The sequence below is a fragment of the Idiotropiscis lumnitzeri genome, chromosome 3 (genome assembly GCF_059441095.1).
Source record: "Idiotropiscis lumnitzeri isolate Australia: NSW breed Sydney's pygmy pipehorse chromosome 3, RoL_Ilum_1.0, whole genome shotgun sequence".
NCBI lineage: Eukaryota > Metazoa > Chordata > Actinopteri > Syngnathiformes > Syngnathidae > Idiotropiscis > Idiotropiscis lumnitzeri.
In genome coordinates, this window is record NC_142393.1 from 17,742,518 (window position 1) to 17,760,733 (window position 18,216).

The following is an 18,216-nucleotide window of genomic DNA, read 5'->3' on the forward strand; positions in this document are numbered from 1 at the left end:
TTTGACTTTCGCTCCGCCCGTTAGGGACCGTCCACAAGTTACATGTTCTCGGGCGATGTTCGTGGTACAATCACCATCCCCCAAAAATGTATGTACGTATGTGTGAACGTATGTATGTGTATATATATATATATATATATATATATATATATATATATATATATGGCTCAAGTCACCTATCTCATGATTGTCTCTTAGTGTTAGGGCTGCGATCTCTGTACCATTCCGGCCTTGACCCTCTAGCTTTATTCATAAAAATTGTCGGCCCCTGACCCTGGGGACATATCCAACTTTGAACAGCTAAATAGCTGGCAATTGTCTGAGAGAGAAAAAAAAACTAAATAATGCGACAAACATAGCTAAACAAGAAGTGATTGTTACAGTCTCCCGTACGCCAGCCAGGAGGAGTGGCCCAGAAGATTAAAAGTATCATGCTACTAAGGATCAGCGGTATATTTAATGCATATAATATTACAAATGTGATTTGTGATCATAATACAGTCCTGAACTTTGACTTCTGCACCATAAATGTTTTCAAAATTAATTTACAATAGAACTCATTCATCCATCCATCCTTTATCTGAGCTGCTAATCTCATTGCAAGGGTGCGGGCGCACTGGACAGCCTGTCCCAGCTGTCTTCGGGCAGTACGTGGGGTACAACCTGAACTCTTTCCGAACCAATTCCGGGGCACACAGAGAAAAACAACCATTCACTCTCACAAACACACCTGATTGTCACGAGAGGAAAAAAACAAAGAGTCTTAAAAACATAAATACAAAAATAACAACAGAGAGTAGGGCTGGATGCATAAGGCATCAAATGAAGGTCAGCATTCGGACGAGTCAGTAAGCAACCCGAATTTAAATACTGAGAAACATCAGGGCATGCCCAGTCCTATATGACAAAATGAAACACCACAGCTAATGACAACATCAATGACCAAAACCAAAACACAGTCAGAACATAGACAGTGATTACAAGTGTCACTTGATACACTGTAAAGTGCCAGTCATATCAAATTCGCGGGCCGCACGAACATTAAACTTTCATAATAAGGCGGGGGCCGCAAATGGCTCGCGGGCCGCGAGTTTGAGACCCCTGCCATATAGGATACATAAGGTACGGTATAGTTTTTAGTAATTTCAATTGTTTCCATTAGCTAAAATAACCGTGGAGTGTGTGTTTGTGGATGGTGTACTTGAGTTTAACAACACAGCATACGACACACATAATTATAGTACTATAATAGTTCCAAGATTGACCACTGAGAGGCAGCATGGTGATTCAGACTGACGGAAAATACAAAGAGAATAGTCCTATGTGTGGCATCTGTGTTGCATTCCGTGAGTGCAACAGGGTTGGATGGGCCACATGGCATGCGTTGCCAGACCAGAGTCAGAAGGCATCTTAGGAGAGGTTTCCCCAGAGTGGGTGCCTCACGCTGCCATGAACAGGTGAAGGTGAGTACAAACGTGTGACAACTGTTTTTGAGGCAAACGTTGGAAAAACTCCATCTGAAGATGGCCCCAGTTGTGCAGTTGAGGTTTAGATTTCAGCTGCATGGAAGTCCAAAAGCTTGCTGAGCTTCTATTCGACATTGACATCTGCCAACAGTAGCCATCCTCTTCCGCTTATCCGAGGTGGGGTCGCGGGGAAATCATCTCAAGCAGGGAAGCCCAGACTTCCCTCTCCCCCACCACATCGTCCAGCTCCTCCTGGGGGATCCCGAAGCGTTCCCAAGCCAGCTGGGAGACAGACTCTCCACCGTGTCCTGGGTCGCCAACAATCGTCACCACGAAATACAGTCTCACTGGCGCCACCTTTTGGCAGTTGAGAAAAGGAGGCAGCCTGAGCCAACCACCTGCGTGTGACTTGCGTAGCGTCATCTTTATTTGCATCTTGCGATTAGTCCTCTCCAAAGACAAGTCACAAAAGTGATTCGTACGCTCAGCTGGCAACAAGTGCGTAGGAAAGATTCGTAGTTGTGGAAGCGAGAGTTGTTTTGAAATCAGAATCAGAATGCCCTTTATTTTATGACGATGCACTCACAGTTGTTTTATTTGTACTCACAAGAAAATGAAAAAAAAAACATCAAACGATCACAATTTTGATGTTCTCACAATAAATAAAAAATTAAAAACCCTCATCATTTTGATTTTTACTCAAAGGTTAATAATCATCCATCATCTGAGCCGTTTCTCCTCACAAGGGGTGCGGGTGTGCTGGAGCCTATCCCAGGTACCTTTGCAGGACACACAAAGATGAACAACCAACCGCGTTCACAAACACACCTGGGGGCAAATTAGAGTGTCCAATCAACCTGCCATGCATGTTTTTGGAATGTGGGAGGAAACCGGAGCACCAGGAGGAAACCCACACAGGAACGGGGAGGACATGCAAACTCTACACAGGAAGGTCGGAGCCGGAACCGAACGCCGCACTGCAACTGTGGGGCGGATGTGCTAACCAGTCATGGACCGTGCCGCCCAGATAAATAATTAAAACACAAATTATTACTATTACACGTTCACACATGTGTTTTGAGAACCATTTTACTCCATAGACATACAGTATATGTGATTGTTTCACACATAGATCACTGTCAACATTAATCCCGTTGCACCCAGAGTGCCACAGTCTGGTTTAGTTTTTTCTATTTTAGTTTCATGTATTTTCTTTGTTTCCTTTTGTGTATCTGTCTTAACATGCTTATTGTGTCCACCTGTGTTCATTCACCCGATCTCATACGTTGCCCAATTAGCTCCCTCAGACACTTTGTGTCTTGTCCAGGTGTTGCTTGTTGTCAATTTGTATTTAGCTCCATGGTTCATTTCAGTACTTGTCAGTTCATTGTCTACTGTCGTGTCTATTGCACTCGTCCATGCCACGTCAAGTCCTTTTCATCATGTCCTTTTGGTTACTTTGTTTGTTTTGAACTTTTGTCTTAGCTCCTTGTTTGCCCGTTAGGTTTCTTTTAGAAATTAAACCCTTTTTTTTCTTTTGCTGAAACCGCTTGCTTCCCTGCATTTGGGTCCTCCTCCATTCCAAGCCTGACACCAAGCCAGTAAATACAATTATTTATTTCGTAAGAGCACATGAAGGAAATGTTTCATTGTTTAAACATGTCTAAAGCACATTTGTGACCTTTTCACAAACATAGCAGGACTGCCACTGGAAAAGAGAAACTTGTTTAACAGTGTTTAATGGTCCAACTTCCTTTCAAAAACCCGTTTTGATCAAATGAGAAAACAAGTGGATGGACACCCGCATACTTGTAGTTCAGCACCTGTGCATTCACCTATTTACTGTCCCCCCCTCTCTCTCCCAATACCGGTATATCATTTTTTGATTTAAAAAAATAAAAACATCTACAACCAGCCCACACCCACAATCCCCCGCCATCCAATTCATCCCCATTTTTCATGGAAAACAATATACGGGAGGTTTAATAGCATTTTAAGGGTTGTCAATTAGATGCTGATTTTTCATAATTACGGACTGGCTGACACCTTCAGTTGCTACTCGTTGATCGCGAACCACGCAATGAGCACCCCAAGTTTACATGGTTGTCATTCTCCCTTCTTGAATGCTAACAGTAATGTTGATTAACATTATAAATTGTCAATTTAAAATCATTGCCTCCACTAGCATTTGACATTCTTTCTCAGCGTTGATTTGCATGAGGTAGTAGTTGGTATTACTATGAAGTACATACATAGATTGTACATTTGAGTGTCTTATTTTGTAGCCCAAATTCTGGGGCACCTTCTCAGAAGAGGAGTGGGTTGTCCAAAACTGCCACTCCTGCCGCGACACCACCATCCAAGTGTTCTGAACTCTTGGTCCTCAGAAGATGGCCCACACAATCGTTCATCACCATGTCATTACCCTGCCTGCGCATTACATGAGGATCAAGAGAGACATTTGGTTATTCTTTTTTTTTTTTTTTTTTTTAGAAACTCCTCAACCTGATAGTAACAATTTCGAGCTGAAGCAAGTATCCTAATGTGACGGAATTGCAATTCTACACATAATCGGGAGTGACTCCTTACCTGACATAGGCTCCAAAGAAACCCAGTTCACTGAGACAATTACTGATTTTGAGGGGCGTGCCTCCTCTCAGCAGGTAGTTCTGTGTGGGTACGGGCTGGATCTTATCCATCAGTACATAGGCCATCCTCTCAGCACTGTTCTTTAGTTGGCACAAAACTCCATAGATTTCTTGTCCATATATGTTATTTCCTTGAGGTGAAGAAGGTTGATTTATTCATTTATGTATCTTAATTGTTCTGGACTTTGAAATTCTTTTGGGGTGAGAGGAGTAATAATCCTTTTTCGCTGAAAAAACGACTTAGGCCATTAATTTAGAAAGGTGACAATATTTAGACACAGGGTCTGGCGATAGGTCAGCAAGTCCACCATGTTGGATGTGGCCAAAGTACAAAATGTGCAAATCTCAAAACTAATGGTTTTAATCCAATTAGTTCTTGTTTTGTGTGTGAAATAATTGATCATATTTCAATGGTCCACAATAATCTTTACATTTAGAATTACAAAAAAAACAACTAAATACGATAAATTATCTATTCATTATTTTCTAAAACCACTGAGCACTGCAGTGGAGGGATTAAAGAGTGAGGCTCTGGAGCCATATCTTGTCAATCCACTCCATCAACCTGGTTGATGCATAAGGTAAGCAGTATAGCAAATGGATGGAATGGAGTTTCTGCTGCATAATGAAGTGCATAACATTTTATTTCTTTGACCGTACCTCCTCCCTCTCGCTGAGGCTTCAGGACAAACCGATCTGGCGTCGCCAAAGCCATTGCAACTGTTTTGTCGCCTTCCGGTCCCTTGAGAACAGAAAAATTAAACCATAACAAGGCTGTCATCATTAGGTAACAATAACAGTGAACATTTGTTTTATACAGCACCCTAAATAATTGGAAGATGATAGTTTGGATACATCGCGGACCTCTATGCCCTCTTGTTGGACGCATTATCCAGGAGCATTGATCAGTTCATAGATATGACTGCCTATTGTTGTGTCAAAAGTGTTTTTTTAATGGTTTCTGCTCCACAAATCTTCGTCAACTTAGAGGTTATACTGAGTGGCAAAATAGCTTATGTTAAACTGTACATATGAAATTGTGTTTTACTCACCATATCCAGAGTGTAGAGGCCAGCGAATGTGCCCCTGACTTGTGCCACTACCTGTGGCTGGTCAGGGAAAAACTGTTCCAGAACACCAGGCTGAGCAAGCACCTGCTGGACCTTCTTGGTTCCAGCCAGGTGGGTACCGATATCTGGACACTTCACAGCCAAAGAGCGCTCTATCATCAGGCGGGCATCCCAAGCCTAAAAATTAGAACAGCGCCATTAGAACAGCAATGGCAATTTAGAACAGTAGTTCGCGAGAGTGGCACGTGAGAATTACTTAGTTAAAATGGTTAAACTGTGCATGTTCTGTTAAATGGCTTTTTTGTTGAGTACAGTTCAGGTGCATTGAACTAATAATTACAATTCACAAGCTATGTTTTAATGGAAGCTGGAAAGTTATGTGATTTAGGTTTCCACACTAATTCAATATAGACTTCAAGACAGTATAAGCAGTACATTTGAGCTGTTGATGAGAGACAATGAGCCTTCTTTGACAGAAGGGGCAGGAAGCATGTGACAACCAGCTTAAAATACAAAGAGAATAAGAGAAGAATTTCATCCCAGTCACATTGAGGATTTTGGAGGCTTCCAGAAATACTGCTGTTTGAGAGACAGCACATTTCCTGAGTTATCCAAGAATGACAAATATTTTTCAAATATATATATATACATATATATATATATATATATGAGACCTTTCTTGGGTTAAAGTAGAACATGTGCTGTAATTAAATATTTGAGCCGAATGTACCACACATTCACTAAAAGAATGATTTTCAAAATGAGTGTATTTCACCACCACAATCTTGAAGAAATATGTATCTTTATGCTATACCTGTTCAGACTTGTAGTGATCAGGCATGTAGCCATTCCTGAAGTAGACGACTGCAACTTCCTGACAATCGCTGAATAAGTGGCAGGATGGAATTGTATGTATAAGTACAAATATATTGTGATAGGATATTGATGGATGGAAGACACTTACATAAACAGTCGCTTGTCCTGATCAAGATTTCCAGATTTAAAGACATCCTCAAAACGCTTTCGTATGCTGACAATATTCCTGAAACACATTGGCACGTGAGATTGTCATTAAAAGAAAGAAATGGCCATTGAGCAAATAATGCAGAGTATTTTCTGGCAAAGCTGCAAAAGTTTCATTTTAAAAATGAAGTGTATTGAAGATACTGCAAAGGTCTTGAGCAATCACACTTTACCTTTTCCACAGTTCCTCCTCAATAAAACGTTGATCCAGGGCATTCCTCTGGTGCTCCTCCACCAAGAACATGACAACCGCTCTTCAATGACAACATAAGCTCCCATTAAACACTTTGCCACCACATACTGTAGATGCACTTTGAATAATTGGATCAAATGATAAACTTTGGACAGCCCCATGGATAAAATAAGTACCGGTATAAAATGTGCTTTGAGGCAATTAAGTGTTGTTTAATAATGTTTTCAGGGGACATACCGCTTTGATCCATAGAGCTCCCAGGCCTTGGCAACAGCCTTAGCCAGACCCACGGCAGGGTTGTTGTCAATGATGCGCTGGCTTGCTTCCAGCTGGCCAGCCACCTTAAGAACGTGTCTGTTGTAGAATGGTAAAGGGACATTTTTATAAAAGGCACTCTTTTGCGCTTTGTACTATATGCAGTGCTCACTGTTACATTTTGTGCGACAGAGGTCCATTTTTGCACGCTTTCTGCTATTTTAATCCAAAAGCCCTATTTGTGGATATCTAATTATTTTTGGGTTACATGTTAATAGCTACTTTACCGGTGTACATCAGGCATGCGTGATGAAAGGCCTCCAAAACTAGCAGCAAAGGTGTTGATCTCGATCTGTTTTAGAGACGTTTGTCCATCCTCCTTCTGGTCCAGCATGTAGTCAGATCGATTCAGACCCAACACAATCGACTGGGAAAACGGCAAGAATACCAAATAAAAGACAATCAATTTGATGAAGATTGAGCCTGCGTTTTAACCTGTAAAATGAAATGCATGTTTATGTACAGTGTCTGAGTATACGCACACGTCGCACACACATAAAACTCAATGTCGGCTCCCTGTCGGAGCAACCGAGAGTATGCAGCCGGAAACGCCACCTACACACAATATTCTTCCAATCACAATTCGAACAGCAGCTGCCTTAACGTCATTATTGTGGCAAAAAAAAGTTTCCCTGGGTCATTTTTTAATAATTTGAATATAAACAAAAGAAAAACACCTGAATAAAAGTGGCTGTTATTTTGGAAGGAGACTCTTTTTTTTTTCCATGGAGGAGCTGATGTCCTTCTCCCCTCTTCACTTTTTGTGTGTTTGGTATATTACTTCTTCATTGTTTCAAGTTCGAGAGAAATAAATAAATAAATGACACCTTTTCTGTTCATGTTTATTTTTTGATCGAGTATTTGGTAAAATACTTATACTCCGGAGCGGCTTATAGTCTGGAAAGTATACATGTGAAAATTCCAACTCTTTATGAGTGATTGGACAACATTCCTTTGTTAAGCACAAACGTAATTCTTCATCTTAACTAAACTTAGTCTGGACAGGTTGATCATTTTTTTGTTTTTGTTCCAGCTTGCCTGTGCCCCAAGTTCACAGTGTAAGGACTTTGAATGCATTCCTGTCTACGTTTGGAAAAGCAAGTTATCCACGTGTGCTCCCATACCTGTAACTTTCCGTCTTTAAGCACCTGCTGGTGGATCTTGAACAATCTTGCAGTGAAATCATCCACAGCAATGGTGCTACAGTAGAATATGAAAATGTTTCAAAATTTGACACTTGTTATCATTCCTAATAATATTTTTTAATGTTTATAAGATTGTAAAAAGAGATTTGTCTTACTAACATTATTTGCTTCAAATTTAAAGCATCATTATTTTTTTTAACAGGGACTCTAGCAATTCATTTGGTTTTATGCATGATTACGCTCAAATATGAGGCTAGCATCCTACCTGGCAAGAGCTGCATGCAGGAAGTCATGATCCTGGCTGATCTTATCGATCAGTGTGTTGTAATGAGTTTGCGTTGCTATGGCTTGGAGAAAAGGCGTTTTGGGCACAGGTGTGGGGAAGAGTGTGAAGGGAGCATACGACACCACCTAAAATACAAAATGCAATTGTGATATACAGCAGATGGCTTGGAACCAAATGTGGGTCCACATTTGGATCTATGCTCAAATGTAATTCATTCTTTCTGGGTCTGGCCTTCCCCTCTACAAACGTTCATGTAAATTGTTTTGAGTAATTTTATTCCAATCAGGCTAAAGAACTAATAGGAAAGTAACAACACAGATACTGGTGTCAGTGCTGTTTACTTTACTGGATGTCTATGGTAGGTTGATTGGTCACTCTTAATTGCCTCTAGGTGTGTTTTTGAGTGCGGATGGTTGTCCGTTTATGTGTGCCCTGTGATTGGCTGGCAACCAGTTCAGGGTTGTGTGGTTGTGTCAACAGAGAATCCATAAGTCATTTGCTATAATGTGTAGTTTATTTATCACTTTACATATTTAAAATATCCATAAAACACTTCATTCGGTAAGCATAGGTAGTAATAATCAACATCAAGGAGATATGGGAGGGTACCAAAAACAAGGAAAATTCTCACCTCTGATGAGTTGGGGGATTCTTTAATCCTCATAAGGACACCTTGTAAAAGTGCAGCATCTTTTGCCACTGCTGCTAAGTCATTTATTAGGGTTGTGTTCATCAGTAACTCACTTGGTATCCCCCCAGCCATTCTAGTAGACATTTAAAGACATAAATAACAGAGACAGAGCAAAAAGAAATATGTAAAATGGTTTTTCGTCTATCTGCGCCCTGCGATTAGCTGGCAAACGGTTCAGGGGGTACCCCGCCCACTGCCCGAAGTCAGCTTGGATAGGCGCTCCAGCAGCCCGCGACCCTCGTGAGGAGAAGCAGCATAGATCATGGATGGATGTTTGACACGTAATAACGTAGATATTAGCCTCATGCTAACTCGGTTTTACTAAATGCTGGGAATAGACCAATATACGTATCTTGGTGTGGTGCTAGTGTGTTTCTCCAAGTGCAATATAAACGTTGAAATTACATTTACATGAAAGACAAAAGAAACCTGTTACCTTTCCGGGGCGCGTCTGGAGTTATATTCGCTGTTCGAGAAGACGGTGAATTTGGCCACGGATGCCGAAAACTCGAGAATTTAAAGTGCAAGCTTGTTCAACCATATGTAATCTTTTCCGGGTACGCGATTGGTTTCACAGTCACGTGACTAACGCATCCAATCTGCGAGTTGAACACTGCCCAACGCGTTAAAACCCAGGAAGCTGCTGCGCACAGTGCCGAGGGAGTGAGGGCTTTTCTATGTTCCCTTTCGCCAACGGAGGAGAACGAGGGAATGGCGTTGGTTCGAATCCCGACGCGGGCTTGTGGGTTTTTGATCCGTGTGACCTTTCTGACTCGAGTTTCCATGTCGGAACCCGCGTTTCAAATTACCCAACAAGTTCGACTATTGATTATATTCATTGATTGATTGATTTGTTTTTTCAAAGTCTAATACATTGTATCCACGTCTAATATATTGTTTCAAAGTCCATCCATCCATCCATAAGCTGTACCGCTTCTACTCACTAGGGTCGTGGGGCATGCTGGAGCCTATCCCAGCTATCTTCGGGCAGTAGGTCGGGGACACCCTGAACTGGTTGCCAGCCAATTGCAGGGCACACAGAGACAAACAACCATCCGCGCTCACACTCATGCCTAGGGGCAATTTAGAGTGTCCAATCGGCCTGCCATACATGTTTTTGGAATGTGGGAGGAAACCGGAGTACCCGGAGGAAACCCACGCAAGCACGGGGAGAACATGCAAACTTCACACAGGATGGCCGGAGCCGGGATCAAACCCACGCCCGATGCTGTCTCTCACTGTGAGGCCATCGTGCTAACCAGTCGGCCACCGTGCCGCCTGTTTCAAAGTCTAATACGTCAAATGAAGATAAAGATAAAGATGTCCTTTACTAGTCCCACAATGGGGAAATTTGAGTGTCATTACCATAAAAAATCAGGGGAGAGCGCGAACGCAGTCCCCCACTATCAGAAATTGTGCAGTCGAGATTCCCACATTTGGGGAATTCGCAGGGGTCAGTACAGCCAGAGTGCAATGGCTGAGCCTCACCCTGGGTGAACCACCTTTGCGATCATGGTATCTCCCCTGCCAGTAAATACATTGTTTCTCTGAATAAAAATACGGTTTGAATGAATTATAGGTTTAACCAACAAATTTCACACACTTGCCAGGATTTGCACCTGTTTTTGATGTGTTTTGTTTCATTAAAAAATTTGGGAAATAACAACAGTAAATACGAACGTGTATAGAGCATGCAAAAATTAATTAATTAAATTAAATCTTCTATTCCTCAAGCGTATGTCCAGATGCAGGGCAGACCCACTTTCTCCACAGGTGTGAGTGTCCAGTTAGTTTCTTTTTGGCTTCCCACACAGCTTTTTTAAAAATGTGAATATATATTTGAGTTAAGAATAATTGACGGTCCTGATATGCAGACTCTGTTCCTCTCAGTCGCAGCCCTTTAAACAAAGCCATTGACATATTTGCTACTCCTTGTTTGCTGATACCCAACACATCTTGTCCGGTGCTACTTGTAGATAAGTTGCCTGATATAATGATACAAGTTACCTCAGGGTAGCCACATTTGCAGGGGATGTTTTTCCCAAAAATGTGCAGTTTGGTAGCCTGCTCCACACTTCACTCTCCCACCTGGAGAAGGCAGGGTGCACAGTGAGGATCATGTTCTTTGATTTCTCCAGTGCTTTCAACTCCATCCAGCCCACCCTATTGGGAGACAAGCTGGAGCAGGCGGGAGTGGCCCACCAACCTCATCACATGGATCCACGACTACCTCACAAACCGGCCACAGTACGTGAGAACACAGGACTGTGTGTCTGACGTGCTCCTCTGCAGCACGGGAGCGCCGCAGGGAACTGTTCGGACTCCCTTCCTGTTCACCCTCTACACCTCGGACTACAAATACAATTCCTCCACCTGTCACCGGCAGAAATTCTCTGATGACTCTGCGATTGTCGGCCTCATCACTAACGGAGACGATCGGGACTACAGAGGGGTTACGCAGGGTTTTGTGGACTGGTGTCAGCAGAACCGCCTCCAAATCAACGTTGGGAAATCCAAAGAGCTGGTGGTGGACTTCTGCAAGCGTCGGCACTCTCCACCTGCACCAGTGAATATCCAGGGAACAGACGTTGAGAGGGTCTCAACTTACAAGTACTGGGTGTTCATCTAATCAATTACCTGGACTGGAGCGACAACACAGACGCTCTCTATAGGAAGGGTCCGAGCAGACTCTTCCTACTCAGGAGGCTGAGGTCCTTTGGCGTTCGGGGGACACTCCTCAGGAACTTCTACGACTCGGTGGTTTCACCGTTCATTTTTTACAGTACTTTTAACACTGCAGTATTTCTATCATTGCAGTACTTTCACTATTCCAGTACTTTCATCATTGCAGTATTTTTTTTATCATTGTAGTACTTTTACCTCATCTTCATCTTTATCTTGTTGTCGTACTAGTAGTACTAGCAGTAGGAGTAGTAGTAGAAGATCACTAGCGTAGCCTAACTTTACACGACCACCACCCACTCCCACCACGGCAAAATAAATAAATAAATAAATAAATACGACGAATGGCAATAGTTACGATAAAAGTTCACCGTCAAAATTCGCAATATATACGACCGAACAATTACATGGTTTTTAATTAACTGTAAAGATTTCATCGAACCGTCCGGTTAAAGCCGACGACAGCTGCATGTAAACCAAACTATACGTCAATACGCCCCGTCGCGCGTATTCTCGTACGCTTAAAAACCAGCAATATAAGTGCACTAACAATTGTCTAATACTTCGTACTTACTTTTTATGGAGACATGGAGACGCGCCGCTTTGAAATTTGCGCCCCAACCTAGTGCGTAACCGAATGAGACGGGCCGTGATTGGTTCATTTGCCCCTCCTTCCAACTTTCAAAGAACCATGATTGGTTCATGCGCTCCACCCTCCAAGTAAGGAAGTGTCATGATTGGTTTATTTGCTCCGCCCTTAAATCCGGAAGTCAAAAGATGATTGGCTATTTTACCCCTCCACGTTAGATTGTTCAGTACGTATTCGGATTCACGTTAGGATCCGTGTGGACCCAGCTAGGACTTTATTACCAACTCCGAGCAAGTGTTAGGAAGTGTTAGGATTTGGCCAAGAACTTTTAGGACTTGGTTAGGAACGTTTTCACAGTCCTGCCGCCGCAAGGTACCGGCCTTTGCACTAATAATGCATGGTCACCAACTCGACCAGTCGCTTCTGTATGGTGTGCTTGTTATTTCCAGTTGCTGGGTTAAAAAAATGTCAAATCATTGTGTGTCCTCTGCTGAATGTTAACTAATGTCACATGCGATGTGATTCTAATATTTTGGTTTGTCGTGGCAATGCCGGACGGACAATCAAAAAGCTTGATCCGATCTAGCGATGTCATTTGTTACGAAACGTGTCTTCGTTCAACGCTTGTCATGCATGCCGTGATGAACACCTCTGATTAAGTGGCGTCAGTTGTTAAAAATGAACTCTGCATTAAAATGATCTGGATTTGGTAATCAGATTGTTGCTATCCAGTATCACGTATCACAATGCTAGTCTACCAGTAATGTAAGAACAGGTTATATGTTATTTTTTAAGATAAAACACAAAAATAACAAACGTCCAGTTCTATTTATGGTTTATTTTATGAACACGCATCTGAGCCACGCCAAATATACGTAAACAAATACATTGTGTATATTTTGAATAAGTCTTTAAAAAGAGCTGCATGTCCAATAGTTTACAAAATAAAGACTGTTTCTTTAAAATTAATATACAGTAATGAAAAACATAATTTCTTTGGGTAACTGTTATGCTTGTAATTGAAATCGTATGGGATGTTTTTCATGGGGAAAAGATCATTTTTATTTTATATTTTACTTTACTATTTTCAAGGCTTAATTGGAAGTCTCTGTCTACTTTATGTAATTAATCACATAACATTAGAACAAATCAATTGCATAATATAAATAAAAGTCTAAACAAAATTAATTAATTAATTATTTGACCCATTTGAATTTTTTGCTATGTTTTTCCTAAAATCCACCTTGAAATCAGGATAATCATGTTTTTTTTGTTTGTTTCATTTTTGTTTTTTTGTTTTGTTTGTCCAAAATTATCCAGATCCTACTGAAAAGTTTTGAACAACGTCCAGATTAAAACTACAATTATATTAAACCATCTAATCCTATTTCATAATTCTTCTCACCCTTTTGAACAACTAATTTTCAAAATTTGATCCAATCCGATAATGATCAAGTCAGATTACCTTTGAACAAGTGGCAAAAGGGGTCTTTGAATTGCTCCTCTTTCGTGAAGAGTATGTGGGGAATGGAAAAAAGATTTTGTAGGGTTCCTCATGTGTTCTGTAAAAGGCTTTGTTTAATATGCAGCTGTTGTGAAAGTGCCATATAATTCATGTTAATTTAGAACGTCCACCTATTTCTGTGAGTTACAATGTGTTTCTGTGATTCCTCCCATCCAAAGTCAGCTGTAAAGAAAATTGTGACATAAATTTTCTCCACATTTACTAAGACAAGGCACATATTTTACATTGAAGGCAAATCTCACTCTGCATCACCCAAAATGTAAAATTTGATCAATTCCGATTGCACACCTGAATGGAGGATGCAGATGAGGAACATGTTGTTTAAACCCTCTACCACTAGGAGGCGATAGAACACTCTGTATCTACCCAATCCTTCCTGCGTGCTTCCTGGATTGACACGTTCACATTTCACACTTCATTTTGCGCAGGTCTTTGTAAGAGCTTGAGTTTGACAGATGGCGATCAATATAAGAACTTAAATGACGTCTTGGTGGCACTGCATAGCAGAAGAAGCAACATTCAGGGATATGAAAAAGCTCTGAACTGTGACGAGTGGCTCATATTGTATGACAGTATACAGTGTTTTGCTTCTATATTGGTAGATGTCAAATGGACAGCTGTCGAGGGCCGATGCGTTGGCCTGCTGGGGCTGCAGACACGCATGTCATGTGATGCTCTATTCTGACACGAAAAGTCTGCTTTTTGGTAAAACTCCCATCAAACACATAATACTGGTGAGAGGAAAGGCATGTATACGTGCAACCATTTTTAATGCATGAGAAAAATCCTACGCATATCTTTTTTAAAACCTTTTTTGGAGCAAATTCTCTTGTTTAGGTCTTAAAGGTGTTGTTTACGTGTATGGAAGCATCAGTGTGTGAGTGTATAACAGCCTCTGTCCTGTCACATCTCACAGATGCAGATGCGCTTTGACGGTCTGCTGGGTTTCCCTGGAGGGTGAGTCTCTCCTCGTGCTGCTTTTGTTTTATCCCTTCATGCGCCCAAGACTCTTTTTTATGACACACGCGCGCAAACACACGAACACCCCGTCAAACGATATAAACCAGCGCAAACATTCACACATTGCCACTGATGTAAATATACTGAAGATAACTTGTGCTTGGCGTGCTCAACAAGGTGTGTCATGTCATATTAAAATATAAATGCTGTTATGGCCACAGCTCACAGGTAAACACTTCATTAATTGACACCCATCGATCCATTTTCTGTATGATTTCTAAATGCACTTCAAAGACCCAACTCACTACCATTTTAATTCAACAACTTCCATTTTTTATTATTATTTTATTCATTTTACTAAATATATTCCCCCAAAGTGGAATTAAACTTTGACTTTACGTTGCACACTGTACAGATAACCAAATCATATGCGGGCATTCAAAGAGATGTCTGCGTGAAGCAGTGCATACTGAAGAGTATGCAACCTCTCTCTCTCCAATGTCGGGTTACCATTGAGTTTAAAGCCCAAGTCCTTACAGATGAGCTACTGATGCACTGTTTTTACCCAAATTAACCTTGAATGTGTAGAGCAGAGAAAATAAATTAAAAGAGACTTCAGAAGGGTACATCCATCTACCACATTGCATATGTGGAATTCTAAAATTGACTATTTGTTGAGCAATTTGGGATTTAGTGTAATTATTTGACATCAATACCATTATAAAGTTGTACAAAAATTGAGAACCCAGGAGGTCATGCAGGTTATTATGCGATACCTGGACATAGAATTTCTCATAAGTTCAGTGAAAATGTCAAAAATACATCTTGAGTGCCTTGTTTCATTATGGTTGCAGAGGATCTTGGAGCCTATCTCTGCTGAAAGTAAATAAAAAACAGCAGTTAACATGCATTTGTTAACTCATCTCAACTTGCACTTTCACAACAGCTGCAACCATAACAAAGCACTTTACAAAATCATGAAAACATGAGATAAAAGATTAACAATAATACAAACATAACATACCCCAAAAATATTTTTTCTCCATTTCCAATTACGCTTGGTTATTCGAAGTGGTTGTGGATTAAAGTGGAGCGACTCGAACTCTGCTTTCACCTGTCGACCAGAGATGTCAATAAGCGACCTTGCGAAGCGATAACTTGTATTGAGATGTTAATGTCATAATTTTTGTATGTCTATACAAGCCTTACACACAAATCTTAATGGTTACACTGGCACAGGTACTAATGTCATCCATTATGAGGCTTGATCTGTGGATGTCAAGGCAACAGCAAAGATGGTGTTCTTCTTATAAGCTAGTTTCCCATCAGTGTGATTTTGAAGCTTCTATTATAAGGTCTCATGACTACATATTGTTGCTTTAATAGATGTACGAGCAAAAACGCGCTTTGCAAGTGCACCACAAGCATTTTTAAAAAGCCTAATGGGAGGAATATTTCAGTCAGTTTCCATGAAAGAAAATAGTAGACTATAAATGCTTTATTTCTAGGTGATTCTTCAGTAAATCTCTGATCTTAGCTGGCTCCAAGTTACATGGAGGCGTGTGAGTTGAGCACTTCATCCGTTGGCCTTTTGCAATCAATCTGCTTTCCATGTTGATTTAAACACATGGGGGAGGGTTACTGAGGAGCAATGTGCCCGGAATTGTTAATGAGCAATTCAGTTTTTTTTCTAATCTTTGACCGCCTCCAGGTTTGTGAATCAACCACAAGAGAGCCTGGAGGCGGGGCTTTGTAGGGAATTGCAGGAGGAGTTAGGTGCGGATCTTTGTATATCTGAAGACGATTATGTGGATGCTTGCCTTGCCCCCGCTTCTCCCCGTATCGTCACTCACTTCTACGTGAAGAAGCTAAAGGAGGAGCAGATTAAGGAGGTCGAGCAAGCGTCTGCATCCACAGCAAGAGATCATGGCCAGGAGGTAGCGTGTGTCCTGTTCCCTCGAGAATGACAGATTGCAGCCATTTTCCCAATCCCATGCTTGGTTCCCCATCGCCTCTCTCTTTCTTATGGGAAGGTTCTTGGGATGGTCCGAGTCCCGCTCTACACCATGAAAAATGGGAGAGGCCTGTCCTCGTTCCTGTCGCACGCGTTCATCGGGAATGCTCGCGCCCAGCTGGTGGAGTCTCTGCTGCGCCTCCACCTGCTTGCCCCCGAGGACTTGCACAAAGCCCTCGCGCACTCACTGAAGACACATGCACACAGTGCAGTGGACCTGCAAGCCGCACTTGCGCTGACGGCCGCCAAGAGGGATCAGTCTTGAATCACGGTTACTCAAGCACACACAGATGTACAGTTACGATATAGAAAAGTTCATCCACATGAAACGTTTGTGTTGCTATTCTGAAGAAATAAATGTGCCAGTTACTAGTCAACTTCATCTAACTTATCTCTTGCTATTTTTTATAAATCACGCCTGCACTGGTGTATATTTGGAAATTACAATATAAACTATAGTTTGAAGCATATTATATTATAATGCATGACAGAACCATATGGCTCATTGAGAGAAGCTTGCGAGATGAGGTAATTTACCTCCAAATAAATTGAGCAAATCTGGTATTTGAGTAGTTTGTATAAAGCTGTTAGCTCTTCACATCGACCAGTCCTCAAAAAGTCACTCTGCCTCTCACTTTTAAAAAGGTTGGTAGAAATACTTCCCGTCCTCCAAAGAACATTTCAACATGGTAGTAAATTGATGCATACTGTACACATTTTTTTTTCCCATTACTCACTGATCTCTTTAATTTCTGGCATTTTTCCCCTCAGAAGAAAAAAAAAGGCGGTACAGTTCAGTTTGGCTAACACAAACGCGATTGCTGCACCACGTCCTAATTTTGATATACCTCATTAATTTACTTGGCTTCTTGAGTGTTGTCCATGTGTTTGACTCTCAACAAATGCACATTTACCACCGTCGGCAGAGAGAAGGCTTGCACAAAAGTATAAAACATTAACACGCCTGTACTCAATAAGTCCACTGTAAACTCTTGATTAAATATTGTGAGTTAGTATTGTAAGCTTTGTTTTTGACATCTTTAAAAGGAGACAGTATGTACTTTCTAAACAATTGAAAAGTTTTCAGGCGTCTTAATAAAATCTCTGTCATTCTTCTGTCAAAATAAATACAAAATATATAGAATGACAATACACAACATCCACTTACAACACTGGTTAAAATCACTCAGTTTTGGAGAGAAGCAGCATATTTTCATGAATTTGGGTCTTTCCCGACCCTGTATTTCACTTTAGCGATTAGCACACTTAGCGACTCCTCGTTCCACGGAGGAGATGATCCGCATTATGCAGCCCGTAACTGCTGCTGTGCGCGGACTTGCATATAGTACAAATAAAGCCCGTACTGCTGCGGTGCATGATACCTTGGCGGCTACCATTCAAGCAGCAGCAAAATAAATTATTAAGGGACTATAGGCAACAGCGCAACATTTATTTTTTTCAAATCATTACGGTGCTGGTTCATGTGACTTCCTTTGTGAGCGCAAGACTCAGTTAAAAATCTGCGGCTTTGACAATCGCGAGATCGCCGGTCTGGTCCCAAAACGACAAAGTGGTCAGCCCTAACCTCTACTTTGCTGTTTTTCACTTG

At 41.3% G+C, this 18,216-nt stretch overlaps 2 protein-coding genes and 1 non-coding gene across 5 annotated transcripts; 1 reads left to right on the plus strand and 2 right to left on the minus strand.

Annotated features, from left to right (window-relative positions):
• Positions 1 to 3,065: 3,065 nt before the first annotated feature.
• Positions 3,066 to 12,221, minus strand: gss (glutathione synthetase). Of its 2 annotated transcripts, none has more exons than XM_088291388.1 (13): positions 12,094 to 12,221; positions 8,778 to 8,910; positions 8,126 to 8,271; positions 7,840 to 7,915; positions 6,943 to 7,082; positions 6,638 to 6,754; positions 6,381 to 6,461; positions 6,149 to 6,226; positions 5,999 to 6,068; positions 5,167 to 5,361; positions 4,775 to 4,856; positions 4,056 to 4,245; positions 3,066 to 3,896 (listed from the first exon to the last, which is right to left on the minus strand). In XM_088291388.1, the coding sequence occupies exons 2-13, from the start codon at positions 8,907 to 8,909 to the stop codon at positions 3,773 to 3,775; spliced, it is 1,431 nt and encodes a 476-aa protein (XP_088147514.1). In that variant the 5' UTR covers position 8,910; positions 12,094 to 12,221; the 3' UTR covers positions 3,066 to 3,772. The 2 variants fall into 2 exon arrangements, with proteins under 2 accessions (XP_088147514.1, XP_088147513.1); XM_088291387.1 differs by lacking the exon at positions 12,094 to 12,221 and adding an exon at positions 9,274 to 9,476.
• LOC148340186 (U1 spliceosomal RNA) lies at positions 10,213 to 10,375 on the minus strand. Its single transcript, XR_015842702.1, has one exon. It is a non-coding gene; the product is annotated as a U1 spliceosomal RNA (small nuclear RNA).
• On the plus strand, positions 11,917 to 16,989 carry LOC148340187 (U8 snoRNA-decapping enzyme). Of its 2 annotated transcripts, none has more exons than XM_088291390.1 (5): positions 11,917 to 12,480; positions 14,214 to 14,367; positions 14,550 to 14,590; positions 16,305 to 16,530; positions 16,627 to 16,989. In XM_088291390.1, exons 2-5 carry the CDS (start codon positions 14,236 to 14,238, stop codon positions 16,870 to 16,872), a joined length of 645 nt encoding a protein of 214 aa, XP_088147516.1. In that variant the 5' UTR covers positions 11,917 to 12,480; positions 14,214 to 14,235; the 3' UTR covers positions 16,873 to 16,989. The 2 variants fall into 2 exon arrangements, with proteins under 2 accessions (XP_088147516.1, XP_088147515.1); XM_088291389.1 differs by having other exon boundaries at positions 11,940 to 12,480; positions 14,236 to 14,367.
• Positions 16,990 to 18,216: the final 1,227 nt, after the last annotated feature.